The sequence below is a fragment of the Gekko japonicus genome, unplaced genomic scaffold (genome assembly GCF_001447785.1).
Source record: "Gekko japonicus isolate JY-2015 unplaced genomic scaffold, Gekko_japonicus_V1.1 scaffold3646, whole genome shotgun sequence".
Lineage (NCBI taxonomy): Eukaryota > Metazoa > Chordata > Lepidosauria > Squamata > Gekkonidae > Gekko > Gekko japonicus.
Window position 1 is genome coordinate 96,261 of NW_015162589.1, and position 21,383 is coordinate 117,643.

A 21,383-nucleotide genomic window follows, 5' to 3' on the forward strand; every position below is an offset into this window, starting at 1 on the left:
ACTCGAGTGGCTTTCAAGCAAGGGAAACCTTTACCTTTACCTTTAAGTATCATTAAATGTTGGGATCAGAGAGAATTGTTTAAAAATGCTTTATTGTTGGTATTTGACCACCGCATTATTGGCTGAAGTCTCAGGAGGTTTCTGACATTTATTGAAAGTTTGGGAAGGCAAAGGGATCCTTTTTCCACCTATAGTGGACCTGCCAAGTTGTTTTTAAAAAATACTGGAATAGTGTGCATAATTAAATTGAGGTTATCTACTTATTGAATGACTGAGGTTATCCACTTATTGAATGACTGCCCCATTAGTCTGATTCAAAAGTGTTTATTATTTCATTGGTTATAGCAGTGACAATGATATTGGCACAAAAATGGAAGGCCTGGTTGGTGCTTACATGACGTATGGTTCACATGGACAATGAACAAAACAACATCATACAGGTACATGTGGACGGTTGGTCTACTCGTACATATGCAGATATTTGGAAATGACATGCATTGTATCAGAATAATCTTAAAGGCTATCAGGAAGTGCAACAACAGATAATGGAATTTGTATGAGAGATGGTTCTATTTACTTAGAGTTGGGGAAACTTTGACAATGTGAAACTTCAGTTTAGGTTTATAGTGTGGTGGTGGAGATATAGAAATTAGAGGGCTAGAGACAGTGATCAGTTTTATTGTATGTTTAAAAGATTTCTATATGTTATGTAATGAACCTATAGCTATATAGTTGTGATGTTTACCTTTTTTAATAGAATAAAACTCTCTCTGTGTGTATATGTGTATTCATTTTCTTTTGGGGTTTCTAGTTGAATTTTTTTAATGTTCATTCTTCAGTAATTTTAACCACCTGAATGAGAAGCTATAATGAACTGAAACTTGAACAAGCAAAGAATAATCAAAAATTTAGGTTCCTGTATTTCTTGCTCCTTAGGAGATGATTTCTGCTATTGAGATCAGGCCTCAAAAAAATAATGTAGCATTTGGGAAGAAAGATGCAGCCCAGGAGACCAGCGCCGGAGGCCAAGATGGAGAAGACCTCCACGGCCACCACGTACTTCCCTTTAGTGCTCAGGTAGGTGGGCACGAAGGAGACCCACACGCTGCAGAAGACCAGCATGCTGAAGGTGATAAACTTGGCTTCATTAAAGCTGTCAGGTAGTTTCCTGGCAAGGAAAGCCACCATGAAGCTGACCAGGGCCAGAAATCCCATGTATCCCAATACTGTGTAAAACATGACGACTGACCCCTCATTACATTCCACTATGATCTCTTTGCCCAAGGAGTGGAAGTCCAAGTTGGGGAATGGGGGAGAGGTTCCTAGCCAAAGTGCAGAGGTAATAACTTGCAGGAGAGGACAGGCCAGGACAATGACATTTACCCCTTGTCTCCCCAACAGCTCCCTTGCCATGTTTCCTGGCTTAGTGGCCATGAAGGCCACAACCACCATGATAGTTTTTGCCAAGATGGAAGAAATGGCAACAGAGAAGATTACAGTAAAAGCAATTTGTCTCAGAAGGCAGGTGAACTTTGTAGGTCGACCAATGAATAGGAAGGAGGAGAGGAAGCAGAGCAGGAGGGAGATGAGGAGGACATAGGTGAGTTCTCTGTTGTTGGCTTTGACGATGGGTGTGTCTCGATATTTAATGACAGTTGCCAGGACTAGGGCTGTGATCAGAGACAGAAAAAGAGCAAGAGAAGCCAAAACAATCCCCAAAATCTCTTGATAGGAAAGGAAGCTTATGTTCTTGGAGATGCATTGGTCTTTGTTCTTGTTTGGATATTGATCTTCTGGGCATGGGACACAATGATCAGCATCTGGAACAAACAATCACTAATTACTTAATTCCAGCACAACAGAAATAATGTTTGTGTAGTATTCAGTTGAGCCCTTATCCAAGGAGATGGAATGACACAGTTGTCCAGGTAGTGGTTCTGATGCTATGGGTCAGAAGCTGCAAGTGGATCACAGCTCTCTCAGAGGTGGGTCACAAGGCCAGGAGGGAGGAGGAGGAACAGGGAATCTGGGACAGGACACTCAATGGTAAGACTGAGCTTCCTGCTGCATAATATCTGTGAAATATAGCCTGTTGTGCAGTAATAATGGTATATATTTGTAAATACTAACCATGCAACATGGAATAGAACCTGGTTCACTGTTAACTTATGAACAATTCTGACATTCTAACTTGAGGAGGAGGGAAGTAGCATGAAGTTACACACCAAGTGGGTCCTGAAATGGACTCCTGTGTAGAAGCAGGCCCATTCCAAAATCTTTCAGAATTACCAGTGTCAATTAGGGATGGGCACCAACTGGGAAAATGGAGGTTCGCCCAAGTTCATGTTCAGTGAGCTACCATGAACTGGGATGAACCTCCCCCAGTTCATGAACCAATTCAGTTTGTGAGGTTCATGGATCTTCCTTCCCTCCTTTCTGCTGATGGATCCCTGAGGCCAGCAAAATGGGGGGGGGGCTTGTAAAAGCCATTTAAAGGGAACGTTCCATTTAAATGGCTTTTGAAAGCCATTTCAGCGATCCCTTTCAATCCCTGCTGCTTCCAAGTGGGAGGGGGGAGAAAGGGATCACTGAAATTGCTTCCAACTGGTAAAGTATTTAAATGCCTTCTCAGTTCACTTGTGAGTTGTGCCGTGGAGCTTGAGGGATCCCTTTAAATGGTTTTTGCAAGACAACATAAACCTGCCTGGAAGGTTCATGGGGCTCGTGAGAGCAGGATGGCATGAATAAAGGTTCATGAACCATGAACCGGGCCAAGTTCATGATGAACTTAGGTTCGTAATTCAGTTTGTGCCCATCTAGTGTCAATCTAAAGGTGCAAATTCCCGTTGATGTCCTTCTGTTTCTACTTCTACAACTCAATTGAGAAGAATTCTACATAAGAAATGCATGATACAGACAACTGTTTTTTTTTAATTCATACCTCGAGATTCAAATCTAAACATAATAGAAAGTAGTTCTAGAAGAGAAAGAATTATCCAGATTATACCCCAAAACTGAATTTAGTGAAGAAGAGAGAAAATCTTTCAAAGTTTTTATTAGACAATCAGTTTTTTCATTATACAGATTGGGTGGTTATCAGTGGTAGTGTAAGGGTGAACATTGCATGGGCCCCACAAGAAAGCTGTAGCTCCTTATCTGAGAAATTCATTATAATCTGAATAAAAAGGTAAAGGTTCCCTTGCTCGAAAGCCAGTCGAGTCCGACTCTAGGGTTGCAGTGCTCATCTCCGTTTCAAAGCTGAAGAGCCAGCGCTGTCCGAAGACATTTCTGTGGTCATGTGGCCAGCATGACTAAACACCAAGGTGCACGGAACGCTGTTACCTTCCCACTGAAGTGGTACCTATTTATCTACTTGCAATTTCTTGCTTTCGAACTGCTAGGTTGGCAGGAGCTGGAACTAGAGACGGGAGCTCACTCCGTCATGTGGCAACTCGGGTCTTGAACTGCTGGACTATTGACCTTCCACAGGCTGCAGTTCAGCGTCTTAACCACTTGAGCCTGGGCATAAATCCATAACTCCAGAGAGTCTAAACTTAAGCGGTATTTACAGCCCTTGCGAGCCACTCAGTGTCCAGCAACTTCAACCCTTTAACTTGGGGTTTCGAGATGTGTTGAACTACCTGTGTGGTTGGAAATCGTCCCTTCTGGACAAAGTTCACATTGATAACAACAAGGTGGCTCTTCTTCTATATCTTTTCTGCTGTACCCTGGCGAGCAGCTCTCCACACACCTGGAAGAGGGCATCTTCTAAGTGGAAGAAAGAAGAACTGGTGAGATTTTCCAATGAGTGGGGTTGTTTTCACACCCTGATGATTTTCTATGGAGCTATCTTGGGATTGGCACAAATTTTAAAAAATGTGGTTTGGTTCATGGTACGTCCCATTTGCGAAACATGGACCATAATGAACTTTTGACTGCTTCACAAACTGGTTCAATTTGTGAGACTCATGAGGTAGTAGAATGCCCCTCCCCAGCATGCTGGAGACACCAAACTTGCAGGGGATCATTGGATTACTCTCTTCTACTTGTCCTCCAAGTTTAGTAAGGATGGGATTTATGGGGTCCAAGTTATGCCACCCACCCCCCAAATAAGGTGCTCCTAAGAAAGTGCCTGTCATTTCCCCAGAAAGCATTTTACTGGGGGTACCTCTGGGGGGCATAACTTGGACCATGTAAAACCAGTCTTAGCCAAACTTGGAGGGCAGGTAGAGGAGAGGGAGCTAGTTTGGTACCTCTAGCTTGCATGGGATCTGTTCTATACACTCCTGAACCTCCTGAACCTACACCTGTCAAAATGATTCAGGAGGTTCAGGAGTGTATAGAATGGATCCTTTGCAAGCTAAAGACATCAAAGTCACAGGGGACCTCCCCCGGATGCTCTTCTACAGGCCCTCCAAGTTGTTGCTTTGAAGTTATGTAAATATATTGAGTGAGCAGAGACAGTCTGTCTGGAAATGTCTCTACCTACAAAGTGGCACAAACCTCCACAAACAGTCTGGAAAGTTAATGCCGGTTGACATGCCACGAACTTGATTTTGTGAACCACAAACTGGCCAAAATTTGCCACGAACTTTACCATCCCTAGAGCACTCATTGCTGCTGTGAATGCAGAGGCACTCACATCGCAACACAGCCGTTTTCCCCACAGTTATCTTCACTCAGCCTGGAATTACTTTCTTTCATTAAAGAATTATCAAAAGGGGTTTTCTTTGGCATGGTGAAATGAATCGCTAGTTTAGCAGGATGAGATCTTTCTAGGAAATGTGCATGTTTTACTACAACCTCTGAAACAGAGCTTCAGTGGGAAAAAAGTATACCATTCTGGAGACCAAGATCTGAATGAAGCTGGCCTTCAGTCTGTTCTATAAATGCAGTCTTATACTCCCAGATGTTCTGTCAGCAAATTTCTCCTCTATTACCCAAGAATATTGACTTCTTCCCCACCTGGGTAGCCCAAACAATTGCATCTGTGTTAATGGTGAATTCTCTGCCTGGGGGGCCCCTCGGATCCATCCTTCCAACTTTCACTTGAGCTGAAGATTGATTTGGGAAGAAAGCCAAGTTCAGAATATCATAGCCAGCTGATCTCTCGTCATTTTCACTGAAAAACACTTCCTCGCCAGCACTGTTGTTGAACTGGGTACTCCTTAAAGAGGCAAGGATCTGAAATGAAAGAAATCCTAAGAAAAGGATGTAACTGTTATGACCACTAGCGGGGCCAGTTGTAGGTTTTGGTGGGCCATGTGTTACCCCTACTAGCTTTTATTTAAAAGCTGAATATCTGATTTTAGTTTCTGGGGAAAACTAGTCAAATTATAGGCTGCAGTGAGAGGTGGGGTAGTAAGCGTGGATCTGCTATCGGTGTTTACGGAGACAGTCCCCTTAAGACCCCTGGTTGAGTCAATAACCCGTCCAAATTGTAAAAGAAATGGATTTTATTAGAGGAAAATAATTATTTGGATATTAACACTCACATCAAGGTTTGTAAGCATACAAGGAGATATAGAAAGAAGTTAGCAGACAGATAGAAGGGTGGGGAGATACTATACCTATCCAGATGTGCAGGGGTCCATTGCTGGAAAGGGAGGGGACCCAAACTGTGTAGTTTAGGGGTGCAGCTCTACTGCAGGCTGCCTCAGAGTGACACACCTTGATGGCCATGTGTTTTGGTTGATATAGACATGGAAAAACAATGTGAACCAATGGGAAGCCTTGAGGGGCTTGTCCCAGGTGAAGACAAAAGATTACCTGGACCAATGTGCAGTCCCAGGGGGTGTGATGCCAGAAGGGGCAAGATCTACATGTGACCAATGAGGTCTCAGAGGGGCAGGGTTTGGGTTCACAAAAGGCTTGATGAGATTAGCCAGGTGCTGGATGGTTGGGCTGGGAGTGTCCATTGTGGAACAATAGGGTGGTCTGGCATTTCCCTGGTGCCAGACAACTGAGGTGAGGTTGCTTAATGTGTGGTGGGATGAACCTGAATGGGTGACCATTCACTAGACATGGAGCGTTAATGTTTACCCTGATAGGTCTGGCAGAGGTGTCAGAATGCAGATATTTTAGACAAACACATGGAGACAGGAATGTGAAAATCATTTAGAAGGTATTTCCTGACATTCCGGTGAAACAGTTGTTGGGGCTGTAAACATGCAGCATACTTAATTCGTGACAATAGGCTCTTTGTCCCTGCCTGCCTGCCATTTGACAGACAAATGACTAGCCATTTGGTCAGTAGAAGATTCCTGCGGCAAGGGCAGAGACTTGCCCATTCTAGTTCTTTTGGACCGAGCTGACAAAGAGAAGGGGGGGGGGGGTTTGGCCGCATGGAAGATGTTCTGACAGTGAAGCTGGCCCTATTTTCTTCCTTGGCCTGTGTTATTAAGCCAAAATGAGATTCTCTTAGTCTCCTAAGAAAAGCCACTGTCTACGCCAAGCCTGGCTTCATGAGGGCACTGCTTTAGGAGGTTCAGAGTTTGTTTTGGGGTGTCTCTCTCTGGGGAAAGACTGCCCCAGGTTCAGGGCCCAAGAGGCTGGTTACACATAAGCATAGAGCTCACAAGGTCCCCTTTCCCTCCACCATGAGGCCCCCTGCGTATGCCCTCCCCTCCAGCTGCATGCCACTCACCTGCCTGTATATCTTGTCCCTACCCAGTTGCCAGCCCTTCCATCGCCTGTGCTCACAGCTGCCTGACCACCTGCAGCCCTTTCCCTGGCCATGGCTGCATGTGTAGCTGGGAGCATGGGTTGCTAGCAAGAGAGTGGTCAGGGGTGAGGGGTCAACAGCAGTGGGCCCCAGCAGAAACCCTGGGCCCTGGCAGCTGCCCCTTCTCAGTGTATGCTGATGTCAGCCCCAACCACTAGGGGATTAGTCCTTCAGACCAGAGGTCATTTCGGGGGGGGGAATGTGGGGGATCGCAGTTTCCCCGGGTGAGGTATGGGGGGCGGGGCACATGACGAAGCCCCGCCCCCTGCTTCCAGCCGCCCCGCTTCCGGCCCTCATTCAGCCAGGAGGAGGCAGGAGAAGAGGGAGGGTAAGTTGCTTCCTCCCTGCCTCTCCCCACCCCTGCCTGTCTGGGGCCAGGGAGGGCCTTCGTGGGGCTTCCTTCCACTCCTGCCGGCCTTGCAAGTCCACCGCCGGGCCCCTCATGGGGCTCAGCAGTGGAGCTGCAAGGCCGGCGGCGGCCGGGACCGTTGGGGGCGGGGTGTGTGGCCTTATGACACACTTCCAGTGATGTCAGGGGGTGTGGCATATGCTAATGAGTTATGCTAATGAGTCCCCCTAGCTCTTTTTCTACGAAACGACCCCTGCTTCAGACATTCAGTCTGGGCTACCACAAGAAGTGGTGGTTTCTGTAGTTTCCTTAATGGAAAAGCCAAGGGTGAATTTTCAGTGGGGACTAATCTGTATGGCCAGATGACTTCTTTATGTGTCTGTGTTGGGGGCCATCTCTCATGGTAGCTACTGCCCATGACACAGACTCCATATGCTTGGATGGAGGCTGGAAGCAATGGGATTAGAGACAGCGCAGAAGTTTAAGATGGTGGATCTGGCTATCGAGAAAGAGAATTGGGAACAGGGGATGCATGCTCTTTGCATCTGGATGGCTTTCCATCGTGTCCAGCGATGTCCCTTCCTCATTTGGTATCTGTGAATGGGTGGAGTTCTCGCGCTGTGGTGAGAAAGCCTAAGGGATGAGAAGGCAACCCAATCCTGATAGCGCTTCAGCTAAGTGTGACCTTGCTAGCACAGGCTCACTGACAGCAATGGGAGTCCAGGCGAGTCCATGGATGGATGACCATCACTGATACTGGGCAATCAAGTCAGTCCATAAAAGCAACGTACTTCTAATTGTGTGATCCGGTTTTATTGCAGAGTTGATTGGATCTATTGCATTCTGTTCTAATTGCATTCTTTTCACTTGTGTAGTCTGCTCTGAGGCTCAGCAAAAAGAGGTGGACCATAAGTGAAGGAAATAAATTCCCATTCAAGAGGCTCAGAAGGGGGGCTGGCCATGGAGAATCAGTGATAGGTAGCAAAGTGGGCAAGAGAAACGGAGGAAGACTCTGCTTGCAGTACCAGATAGGTTCCATGAGAGATGGGGAGCAAGAGGGGGAAATGAAAGCTGTAAATCCCCATCCAACTGACCCCAAGGCCCTACAGTTTCCAGCCCCTGTCATGGCTGCTGCCGAACCTGAGCACTTGACTCCAGCAGAAGATCAACAGACTGCTGGAGATGAGCATTTGGCCCCAGCAGAAGACCTAAGTAATGCTGGGGATGAGCTCCTGGCTCCTAACAACCCCACACCTGAAGCCACGGAAACTGCTACAGCAGCAGCTGAAGCAGACTCACGCTGGAGCAACATGCCCCCCAACTCGCCCCCACCGGTATTCCGTCTGTGGGAACAACGCCGACGGGACATGGCATCCCGGCGGTGGGATGTGCACATGTGCGGTAGGCGCTCTTTTAGCCCTGAGTACTAGTGGGAGTCGGGACACAATCAGGGTGCGCTAATTGCCAGCAGCCCGACGGGCTATTTAGCTCTATCACCCACGCCGACTAGTTGTGCTAGCAACTAGTCATTTTGGACGAAGCTCTGCACCTCACCACCCGTGTTCCAGTTCCTGCTCCTTGTCTTGACTCCTCGGCTCCTGACCTCAGCTTGTACGACTCTGCTCCTGACTTGCACCCCCGGCTTTTGACTCTCTGGCTTCTGACTTCTTTGGACTCTAGCTTTAATGAGTACTGTAATGGTCGGTGATTTGGACTTGGTCTCTCAGTATTGCTGCTTGCCCGGTTTTGAACTTGGACTGTTTTTGGACTCTCTTGCCCTTGCTTGGCCTAGTAACGAGTTCGTGACAATCCCCCTGGCGGGGGCAAGGGTTCCCTGTAATCAGACCCCACCCCTGCCACCAATCATGCCACTGATGTCTGGGCAACACTCTGGTATTTGGGGGAAAAACACTATGGTAGAAGCTGCTTTTACCATATAGTTTTTGCTCAAATAACAGAGCATTGCAGAGACATCACAGCTTGATGACATCACTTCCTATGCGACATCAGAAAGATGGCCTGGACTTTCTTTTTTTCTCCTGGAAAGTCCCACTATCCTCCACCAGTTGCCAGGAGGGACCTGGGAACTACACAAGAACCCTAAAAGGCATCTTAAGAGATGGGGGAGCTTGCCTTGCTTAGGAGAACGAGGACCCTGGGTTATCTCTGGCATTGGACAAAGAAATAGTTATAACAGGAACTTATGCTACTTTTTCCTCATAAGGAAAACAACATTGTGGGAGCTGTTCCTCCTCCTGTATGGCTGAAGAAACGGCAAGCCATGAAAGGCAGCACGTCAGATTGCTTAGTTTATTTGAGTTTATTTGAGTTGGTCAATAGCAGTGACCCACCTTGGCTAATGTTCGGGACTGTCTGTTCCTTGACACAAGAGCCGCATAGCATAGGGAGGATGTTACCTGCCATGGCTGGACATCCAGAAGCCTCTCGCCATTCCCCATCATTGCACGTCTCGATCCAAATGTGTACACGGCATGTAGTGCATGCGCTACGGAATAAGCAGCATTATAAACATTATAGCTGTTTCCAGTCATGCTCATTTCGAATACAGAGGGTGGGAGGTTCTCGATCTCCTCCTTCTCTGTACAGTTCTTAAGGCCTCCAGGAAAATCATTTGGTTTTTTAAATAAACATATGAATACAAGTTTCCACCACTCTTTAAGAAAAACATCACCTTGAGGCTGGCGTGGATCTAAAGTCCGGAGAAAACTGTGGAACCCTGGCACATCACTTGCGTGGCCTCTGAAGGACAGGGCACCATGGAAGGCCTCCACAGCCCTCCAGGTAAAGAAGATGCCCACGGCAGCAAATTCCCACTGGCTTGTCACAATCCACACCTTCTCAAGAGACGTCTTAGTCTTAGCTTTGTATGTCATAAGGGGTAGGATTAAATTCCGTATGGCATTTGAGTCGCCGGAGACAACCACAACTTTGGCCTTAGCCTCCGAGACAGCTATAGCTAGATTCACATTTCTGTATGCAGTTGTATGGTACACTGAGATTTCAGACAATGTCCGTTTAGTGAACTCGACACAGATGTTGTTCTGGTCAAGCATTGGTGTTAGGGCTTGGATGAAGTTTTCTCCACTGTCATCATCCGGAGCAACAATCCCAATCCAGTTCCAGTGGAAATGAAGAAGTAAGCGGATTATCCCCGAATACTGTGGGACTTCACTGGGGTCAATCCGGTAGAAAGAAGGAAATATGCTCCTCTCTTTCAGAACAGGACTGAAGGAGCCATAACCGAGCTGGTGGAAAGAAGGAAGACTTTTAGTTGAAAAACAGATTTGTAAATGTTGTGCAGTTATCTTCGGTGCTCCCAAAAAATCAGGACTGTGAAGGTAATCCCATGTCCTGTTGACTGTATTTTTTCCTCTTCTTTCCCAAGAAATAATTTCTGTCGCTAGATCTTGCTGTCTCAGGGTTCAATCTGTCTGGGCTGAAATGGTTGAGGCCAAGAAGGCACTGGGTTCAGCAATGCAGCCAACTGGGCCATGAACTATTTTTGAGAAAGAGAAATGAAGCAACCAGTCTGGGACACACAGTATGTGGGTGTACAAGTGGGTGAGTGTATGTGTGAGTAATTAACATGTGGAATTGACTGGTGCAGGAAGTGGTGGTAGCTAGAAACATAGACAGCTTCAAGAAGGGATTGGATATGGAGCAGAGAACCATCAGTGGCTGTTAGCCACAAGGTATAGATGGAACACTATGTCTGCTCTGTATTCTTGTTGCTTGGGGGGCCACAGTAGGAGGGCTCCTATAGTTCTTGCCCTGCAGGTGGACCTCCTGATGGCTCCTTGGTTTTTGGCCACTGTGTGACACAGAATGTTGGACTGGATGGGCCATTGGCCTGATCCAACATGGCTTCTCTTATGTTCATATGAGCGCATGTCTGCCGCTTCCCAAATCCTTGGTGAATCTTTGGGCCTGGCTAGGTCAGATAGAGCAATGGTATATCAGTCTGGGTTGCTATAGAAACATTGACATAGGTTTGAATGGAATGTTGAGGTTTCATCTATATGTTACTTTCTCCCGCCTTTGCAAACCAGTCCTAACAAAGAGTTTGAACCCCGTAGCATCTCATATCTCTAATAAAAGCATTCACTGCCAAAGGGTGTGTTGAGAGTGATTTGACTGGGAACCTGACAGATGGATATGATAAGGGGGGATTTAGGCACACTGGAATTCACTGCACAATATATTTCAGGAGGCCACTCAGCTATCACTAAAGCTGCCACATCACAGGGTAGTCTAATACAGGTGTCCACAGTGACTGCCCCTAAGAGATACAAGTGGTCGTCTTAAGCAACTGAACAAAGTTTGAGTCACATGAACCCGCCTTACACTGAATCAGACCCCAGGTCCATCAAAGTCAGTATTGTCTACTAAGACTGGTAGCTGTGGTCCAGGGTCTCATGCATAGGTCTTTCACATCATCTACTGCTTCGTCCTTATAACTGGAGATGCTGGGGATTGAACCTGGGACCTGCATGCCAAGCATGTGTGTGCACACGAAAGCTTATACCCAGAATTATACTGGAATCAAACTTTGTTCAACAGAAGTACATGTAAACTTGCATGTAGAGATGCAAAGACCATTCTCATGAAGCAGTTTTACTGACCCATAATGTTGGTGAGCCCTGACTTGCATAGCCCGGGCAAGCTCGGTCTCATCAGATCTTGGAAGTAAGCAGAGTTAGCCTTCGCTAGTATTTGTATGGGAGACTGCCATGGAAGTCCAGGGTCCCAACTCAGAGGCAGGCAATGGCAAACCACCTCCGAATGACTCTTGCCTTGAAAACCGTATGGGGTCCCCAGAAATCAGCTGTGACATGATGGCACTTTCCAGCACCAATGTTGGTGTAATTTACATAAGCACTAAGTTCTATGAGTAGTTCGTTTAATTAAAATTCTGCACAATCCAGGTTCTCTATGGCTGTTTTGGGGCAGGTTGGGGTGGGTCAGTTTGGTGGTTTTTTGGAACAAATTCATAAAGGGCAGCCAGGCCAGGAGCCAGGAATTCCAGCATCCGGTCCCAGTGCCTCAATTTCATCCCTGCTGCTTCCTTCCTCCTGACGGAAAACTCTTTTCTCAGTCAATCTATCAAGCACAGTTTTATCCTCCCATTCACCCCAAGTGCTCAGGACAGCTTGTATGGTTCTTTCCATTTTTGGGTCATCCTCACAGCAATAACCCTGTGAGATAGGGGTGGCTGAGGTGAACGGGCCCTAAGCCAGCCAGCGTGCATCATGGCGGTGTGGGGATTGGAACCCACGTCACTCAGACCTTCGTCTGACATTCTAGCCACTGTTGATTCTAAATTTAAATTCTTAGCAAAGCAAATATATTACTGAAGGTCCTGCTTCTCCACTCTCATGTGCCCTTCAGCCACCCCATTGCCTCACCTATGAGTTCACGCCACTCTCCAAACACACCCTTTTATCCCCATAAAAAGGCCCTCTTACCTGTGGGATCTTGAAGAGGCCCAGGAGGGAGGCCATCTGCATTGAGATTCTGGAGTAGAGACTTCCAATGACAGAGAGCACCTTCTCCTGTCTGCTGCATCTGTAGTTGGGGACCACTTGATCCCCCGTGGACAGAAAGGACAGGCCTGCCTGGTAGGTCATTCTTGCAAAGTAAGTGTCCTCAATGATGCGGAAGCCCAGCGTGACGTTGGGGAGGAGTGCCGGATCCTTGTTGATCTCACTGATGGCAAACACGAGGGCCAGGATGTGCTGATAGTTTTTGGGCACCGGGCTGCAATAAGAGGTACATGATATTGCCCAGTGGCAAAACAAGGAGTGTCATGAAAGACCTTCTGATTTCACTCACCATTTCTTAAAAAGAAAACCCTGCAGACCTAAAGACTAGTTTTGAGTCCATTCATCAGATATTTGCATTTAAATGCCCTGCCCCTTCACACAGAACACTGTGGCATTTAGAAGACTCCAACCGGCTCGGACCAAGAGTCCGTCTACTACAGCATCTTGTTTCTGAGGAAGCCTTCAGGATACCCACATGGACGACTTAAAGACAATACCCCTTTCCTGCCATCGCCTTCCCCAGCATCTGTCATTCAGGGGTAGATATTTAGTTATCATGGTTTGGCAGCTGATTGGATATTCTTTTTATAGCTCCCATGTTTGCAGTGGGGCACTAATAATTAAATTGTCCCAGTGATAAATGCTGTATCTATCAGATTTCCTAATCCATAAAAAAGGCATTCTAACCAAGGATTATTCAGTACCATTGTCAGTAAAATCAGCTTTATTTGCAACCCAGCTAACAATCCAGGTCAATTTAGCTGCTTCATTACATATTTACATATTTGCGGTTTCCATCCTTTTACGATTGCACTTATCTCCACATATTATACAACTCCACTCTGGGTGTCTAGATAAAAGTATTTAACAGGCTTTGCTGTTCTTTTGGTTCTTTGTCTGGAATCACTATGCATGAACTAGATAATAAAACACCAAAAAGTGGTCAATATCATCATGCTTGTCTCATTCACATGTCCTAGTCCTTTCCAGATTCTTAATATAGAAGCCAAACTATTGCTCAGGTCCATCTACATGGGACCTGACAGTGTCTAACACTAGATTTACGTAAGAACAGAAGAAGAGCCCTGCTGGGTAAGACCAGTAGTCCATCTAGTCCAGCATCCTGTCCCACAGAGGGGCCAACCAGGTCCTCTGGAGGACCACCAACAGGGCAGAGAGGCTGAAGCCTTCCCCTGATGTTGCCTCCTGGCTCTGGGGTCCAGAGATTGACTACCTCTGAAGGTGGAGGTTCCCCTCAGTCACCATGGCTTCCCCTCAGTCATCTGATAGATGTATCCTCTGTGAATCTATCTAATCCCCTTTTAAAGCTGTCTATGCCTGTGGCCATCACTGCATCATCATGCAGCAAATTCTACATTTTAATCACTCTCTGTGTAAAGAAGTATTTCCTTTTGCCCTTCTGCTGCTTAACAAGGGTGCCTGTTTCTAGAAGTTCCAGTGGAATTTGCTGGCCAGACTGAAAGTATTCCAACCCAGGGCCCTCCTGGCAAAACTTACCGTGGAGTATGGCTGTTCCTGGGAGGTTTTTCAAAGGACACGTGTGTAACTGTGGTCTTGAGGTGGGGCAAAATGCCACCAAAAAGGTGGTCTCCTGGCCTGTAATATGCTTCTTGGAGCTCAAAGGGCCTGGTCAAGAGGCACTTGGTCCCCAGTGTCTTGTGCACAGCCTGAGGCAAGAGGCAAAAGGAGAACAGCACCCACATCAGTACCATTTTCATGAAATCTTCCCTCTTAGATCACCAAAGAAATTACTTCATAAAACCTGGATTGCAGTCAACTGTGTGGACTTCTGTTGCCCACCCCAACCCCCTTGGATACACCCAGTCTATATGACATGCTTAATACTAACATGTTTTGTTCTGATATGGATGTTGTTTCTTTTGAGCTTGGTAGATAGAAAACATCAGGGGCTCAGTAAGAATTACTGTGATTTTGCTAATTTCAGAGGGGAGAGAGATAATCATATCTCAAAAGCACAGGGCTGTATTTGCACCTTAATCAGAGACAGATGTGTTTGTGTAACTCTGTGCTTCTCCCTGGGGCAGACAGACTCAGGGGGCTGGACTTAGGCTGCCGGATTCTGAACTTGGGCCTGTCTGAAGCTGACCAGCAAAAGGAAAATGGAGTCTGGGGGTGGTCCAAAGTGATTTATCCCAATTTGACAGCTAGATTGGAGTCTGGTACTTAAAGACCAATGGGATCTTCCAGGTATAAGCTTTTGAGAGTCAAAGATCTCTTTGTTGGACACCAATTTGATGACTGAGTTTGGAACTAGAGTTGTAAGTTCCCCAGTGGGGTTGTGGGACTTTTCAGCTAGAACTCAGAGTGTCAGCAGGAGAAAAAAGAAATAAAAAATGGCTGTCAAGCCTATGACATGATATCACTTCCAGGGGTCATCTGGAAGTGATGTCTGTCTTCTCTAGGAACTGTCAGAAACTCTATGGTTTTACCATAATTTTTTTCAGTGATTACTGGAAACGGAAAGTAAGTAACTTCACGCTGTCTCTGCCTCCCCCTCATCCCCATCCCCCTTGTCTCCCACTGTTTGTGAGGCTGGACTCCTATCCTACATATTGTTGGCAGATAATTAACACAGCAATGGTGCACAACCTGACTAAATAGTAGATAAAGGTTTATTTAGGAACTACCATACTTGATAGGAAAGAGGAGAGACAGAGATAGATTCGTAACTACATCTCTAGCTGAAAGGAGGCGGTAAAACTAAATGTGGCATTTCTGAGAAGAAGGGGGAATTGCCCTCAGAGTAGCAATCTGGAGACAGACAAGAAATGACCCTGAACAGGAGAGAGAATGTGCTGTCCTCACTATCTCTCCTTATATACAGGAGACAGGTGGACAAGATGGCGACTGGGAGTGAGCTCAGGTGCTCGAGCTCCTCCGTTATAAGTAATTTAATTTAATTTAATTTAACACGTCCTACCTAGCAAGGAATATCAGGAGCAGCATATCCTGCATTTTCAAGTATGTTGGGTGGGATGCCGGTTTACAATCTCTGCAGCGTCCAAAGACTCTGGCACGACGAAATTTATCACCTCCTTCCTCCCTGGCGCGGCCTACATCCAGCGACGCTGTCTGCGGGAGCCGCGGTACAGCGTAAGGGCCTCCCGGGACATCTATCGCCTTGCTCCCGGTGCGGTGCGAGCCCGACTGTGGGACTGGGAGGAGTTGGTGCTCAGCGCGGAGGCCCCTTCGTATGCCTGCTTTCCCACTCTTGGGGTGGTACGAAAGCATCGGCACGACTGGGAGGCAGTGCGGGGCAGCACGGGGCTCTCCTGGATGACGCTCGAGAGGTTCGTGGGGTGTCTAGGACCCTGTCCAACTGGGCTGACTGTGTGACCGCCATTTTGACGGGACCTGTGAGCAGCTACTGCTGGAGTGGCAGATGCCATTTCCAAAGCACGTGGGAGTGTGGAGTTGACGCAGGAGATGACGCGGCGGAGGCCAGCGATGAGGGGGCCTGGAAGGGGTTTTTACCTTTCTTGGGTCCCTTTGGTAGGCTGAGCGACGAGCGGTCCCTTTGGCAGGCTGAGCGGCGAGTGGTTAGTTCGCGGAGATCGTTGCACCCGAGCCGACTGGGGGATAGGGAGATCATTGGCCCTTTAGGCCCCCCCAGCTGGACAAGAGGTGTGGAACGGGTTCCACCAACGGACTGTGATCTTCTTTCCCTGAGTCCCCACGATTGGGTGGATAAATTGGACTGCGAGGCTGGGAGGCCTCTGTATTGTATTACAGTAGAGAAGAGCCGAGGACTCGAAACCAACGAAGCCCCCTAGTGGTGAGTATTGGGAACATCTTCAAGGGCTGGAAGTGATAGTGGATATCTCCAGTCCAGAACAGCTGTAGATGCAGATGTAAAACTCACTCTGTTTTAGCAATAGTTGTGAGTGTGTTGAAGTAGTGGGGGTGGGTGTATTGGTTTTGTCTGCTAGGGGGAAGTTGATGAGTGCTGCAGGATGAATGAATGTGGTTGTGTGTTTGAGTCTTCCAGGGATTTAAGTGTGTAGGAAATTAGGTTTCCCTGTATGACCATTAGGTCAGGTAAATTGTATTTTGTTTGCAGCACTTTGATTGCATTTGGTAGCAGAGGAGTAGGTAGCATTTAGTCTGTTGCATTAGGAGTGAATCTGTGACCTTTCTGTCATTCATCTCACTGGCGGTCTGAAGCTCAGCAGAGACTGGCCAGTGTAGAAAATGTCCGGACAGCAGATTCTGGTGCTCTTGGGGAGGGGGAAGTATTGCGGTGGGCCTAGGCGGGGTTTTAAGGGAAGGACGCAGAGAAATGGAACGGCTCGGCGCCCTTCCAGCCTATGGCCCATTCCAAGGGTGGCCGGCAGTGGGGCCAAGATGGAGAACCCCCCTGAGTCATTGGTATTGTGCAATGCCAGGTCCATCAACAACAAAGCCATAATCCTTCGGGACTTTGTAATGGAACAACGGGCTGACCTGGTGTGCATGACCGAGACCTGGGTGAGGGAGGGGAAGATAGTAGTTCTCACCCAGCTTGCCCCACCTGGTTTCTCGGTCCTTCACCAATCACGGAGTAAGGGGTGGGGAGGAGGAGTGGCTATTTTTATTCGGGAGGCTTACTCCTTCAGGGCGCTCCTGACTGTGGAGATCGCGGGCGTAGAGTGTGTCGGCGTGATGCTGGAGGCTGAGGAGAGTTGGCAATTTGATTGGTGTACTGACCGTCTAACGCACCGGCCAATAGCCTGCCGTCCCTGCTGGAGGCTGTATCAGGCTGGGTGTTGGAGCACCCTAGGCTGATTGTCTTGGGTGATTTCAATGTCCATGCCGAGGATGCGGCCTCCAGCCGGGCTACGGACCTAGTGTCATCCATGGTGGCACTGGGACTCTCTCAACTCATTACGGCCCCCACGCACTGGGCCAGTCACACGCCCGATTTGATCTTCGCGGCTGGAGTGATGGTGGACCAGATCACTGCGGAGGCAGTGCCATGGTCAGACCACCAGGCCCTGAAGGCCCGTCTGAATGTTCCATCCCAACCCTGTTTAGGTGGCGAGCAGATTTTTGCTTGCCCGTGCTGCCAGATGGACCCTATGCCGCTCCAGATGGCCTTGCGGGATCCGAGGCCCCCTGGCGGTTTGTTGGATGAGCTGGTGGAGGACTGGCATGACCGGCTCTTCTCAGCCATCGAAGAGATCGCTCCCAGGCATCCTCTCCGCACTCGTTCTAGGCGAGCGCCCTGGTATACACAGGAGCTGCATCAGCTGAAGCAAGAACTGAGACGACTAGAGAGACGGTGGCGTCGTGCTCACGACGAGGCATCAGGAACATCCTATAGGATGCTTATGAGATCCTATGAGATGGCAGTCAAGGCCGCAAAGAGAGATTTCTATGTGACCACGATTGCGCCTGCTAGCTCACGCCTGGCCCAATTATTTAGCACAATTCGGTCTTTGACAGCTCTGCCACAGGGCAGGCAAAATGTTAGGGAATTGGACATCGGCTGTGAGGCTTTTGCAAGCTATTTTGCAGATAAAGTCTTGGCGCTCCGCCGTGATCTCCCCACCACAATTGATACAGTAAGCGAACTTGAGGCCCCTTGCACGTCTTTGGTGCCGGGTTTAGCGTGTTTTAGTCCACTCAGCCTGGAGGAAGTTGACAGATTGCTCGTATCTGTGCGCCCAACCACATGCGACCTTGATCCGTGCCCCTCCTGGCTCATTAAAGTGGGTCGCGAGGGGTTCCGAGGTGCCCTGTGGGAGATTGTCAACAAGTCCCTCTTGGAGGGACGGTTCCCCAGGGCACTCAAGGAAGTGATGGTCCACCCTCTTTTGAAAAAACCATCTCTGGACCCGGATGAATTGGTCAACTATCGGCCGGTGTCCAATTTGCCCTATTTGGGCAAACTCATTGAGAGGGCGGTGGCGATACAGCTACAGGGCTTTCTAGATGACGCTTCTGTCCTCGATCCCTTCCAGTCCGGCTTTCACCCTGGTCATGGGACTGAGACGGTAGTGGTGCTCTGACTGACGACCTCTGTAGGCATCTGGATTGAGGTGGTGTGGCGGCACTGTTATTGTTAGATCTGTTGGCCACATTCAACATGGTCGACCACCAGTTGCTGGCCCACTGCCTCGCTGACATGGGTATTCAGGGGCTTGCCCTTCAATGGTTTGCCTCTTTTCTCCAAGGTCGGGGACAAAGGGTGGTGATAGGGGATCAGCAGTCCCAGAGGTGGCCTCTCGAATGTGGGGTGCCTCAGGGAGCGGTGCTGTCCCCAATGTTGTTTAACATCTACATGCGCCCCCTTGCCCAGATTGCCCAGAGTTGTGGGCTTGGGTGCCATCAATATGCAGATGACTCCCAGCTCTATCTGATGTTGGGTGGCCAGTCGGACTCCACCCCGGATGACCTTCATCGGGCGTTACAGGCCGTGGCTGGTTGGCTCAGACTGAGTCGGCTGAAACTAAACCCAGCAAAGAGGGAAGTCCTGGGTCTGAGTCAGATCGGTTTGGGGTTGGGGCTCCCTCTCCCAACCTTCGATGGGCGCCTTTGGTGCCAGCGTCGGAGGTTAGGAGTTTGGGTGTGCTCCTGGACTCCTCTTTAACGATGGAGGCCCAGGTGGCAGCCACTGCCAAGTCAGCCTTTTATCATCTTCGGCTGGCACCGCAGTTCGTCCCTTTCCTAGACCGTGATGACCTGGCCACAGTGATCGATAACTTCAAAGTTAGACTACTGTAACGCTCTCTACATGGGGCTGCCTTTGTCGCAAATTCAGAAGCTGCAGCTAGTGCAGAATGCTGCAGCCAGGCTGTTGATGGGTCTCTCTAGATGGGATCACATCCGGCCTGTGCTGAAAGCGCTGCACTGGCTGCCAATGGCATACCGGATTCACTTCAAAGTGCTGGTTCTTACCTTTAAAGCCCTATATGGCCAGGATGCGGCTTACCTAAGGGACCGCCTTTCCCCGCATGTTCCCCCAAGGACACTACAGTGGGAGAGTCAAAATCTCCTGGAAATTCCAGGCCCCAGGAACATCAAATTTGCTGTCACCAGGGCCAGGGCATTTTCGGTGGCGGCTCCTACCTGGTGGAACGAGTTCCCAGAAGAGATCCGGGCCCTGCAGGACCTTGTGCAGTTCCACAGGGCCTGTAAAGCGGAGCTCTTCCACCAGGCATTTGAGTAGGAGCCGCCGCCACCGCTTTTCTATCACCGCTTCTTCCAACACCACACTTTCACCACTGCTTGGGTGGGCATCATCGGGGTGCGAGATGTTCCTGGTGGATGACAGTGCTGCTGGGACGTATGTTGCTGTTCTGGTACTAACTCCAGAGCCCCATCTTGTAATTTACGATTTAAGTGACCTTTGGAGCACTGATATTTTAGTGAACCGTATTGTACTGTATTGTTTTATACTGTTTTATTGTTTTAACCTTGGCATTTTTGCCTCATTGTAAGCCGCCCTGAGCCTTTGGGGAGGGCAGGATATAAATCCAAAAATAAATAAAATAAAAAATAAATATATAATTGTGTTTTGGTCATGGGCTCTCCTGAACATTCCACACACTCCCAAATCCATTGGCTCCCTGATCTGTCATTCAGAGGGTGTCCCTAGCCACTGGCTGTGTTGCCTGAGTCCCGCCCAGCCACCACTCAAGAGTACTTGCATGCCATTGGCTGGGTGCTGGGTTTGCTTCTCTTCCCCACCCACGCCTTCAGCCACTGTGCCCTGTCAGAATTTCTGGCAAACGGCTTTCTCTCTTGATGAAGACACTTGCTTCCTGTGTGGGACTAATTTTCCCCTCAGTAGCTGTTGGTAGGTGTAACGAAATGGCAGTTACCCATGTCTGTAAGATGGCTGCCCTCTGTGTGTTTACAATGTTCCCCCATAAGGCTTAATTGAGCTGTAGAGTGCCGAGAAGGGCCTGCAGGGATATCACTCACTGGGTTGAATGGGGCTTCCTCATCTGCTGACAGAATGTTTGGGTGAAGAAATGCACAAGCGGTGGTTCACAACCCTGGGATGAAGAACCACTTATGTACACATTGCTAACTGAGTAAAAAAAAAAAAGGCAGGTGGATGGAGCTGTGTGACAGTGCAAAGATGCAACTCTGCAATCAGATTTCCCTAACGGCTTGAGTTTGCAAGAGGTTGTTCAGATATCCAGAAGTGCATGGTGAAACCAGTTGAATCTGTAAAGAACTGACTTTCTCCGGTGTCAGGAAAGTTGGGGGAGAGAATGGGAGGCCTACAACTGCTGAACGGGATAGGGACGATGCTGTTTGAACGAGCATTTTAAATCTGAAGGGGTGAAGCAATTACATCGGATCAAATAGCTCTTATGACCACTACCTAACTATCATTAAATGTTGGAATCAAGAGAGAATTGTTTAAAAATGCTTTGTTGTTGGTATTTGACCCCCACAACATTGGCTGAAGTCTCAGGAGGTACTGACATTTGTTGAAAGAAGATAAAGGGATCCTTTTTTCCCCCCACCTATAGTGGACCTGCCCAGTTGTTTTAAAAAAATCTGGAATAGTGTGGATAATAAAATTGAAGTTATTTTGCAACATACATTTAATTGTCCACCAAAGATCTACTTATTGAATGACTGCCCCACTAGTCTGAATTTGGGAAGAAGTGTTTATTATCTCTGTTGGCTGTAGCTGCAACAATGGTATTGGCACAAAAATGGAAGGACTGGTTGGCGCCATCTTTGAGACTGTGCTTACATGAAG

General features: G+C 48.1%; 1 protein-coding gene across 1 annotated transcript; it reads right to left on the reverse strand.

Moving 5' to 3' along the window:
- Positions 1-900: 900 nt before the first annotated feature.
- Positions 901-15,910, reverse strand: LOC107106327 (vomeronasal type-2 receptor 26-like). Its single transcript, XM_015406459.1, has 7 exons — positions 15,737-15,910; positions 14,156-14,325; positions 12,560-12,851; positions 9,929-10,339; positions 4,966-5,184; positions 3,642-3,768; positions 901-1,820 (listed from the first exon to the last, which is right to left on the reverse strand). The coding sequence occupies exons 1-7, from the start codon at positions 15,908-15,910 to the stop codon at positions 901-903; spliced, it is 2,313 nt and encodes a 770-aa protein (XP_015261945.1).
- Positions 15,911-21,383: the final 5,473 nt, after the last annotated feature.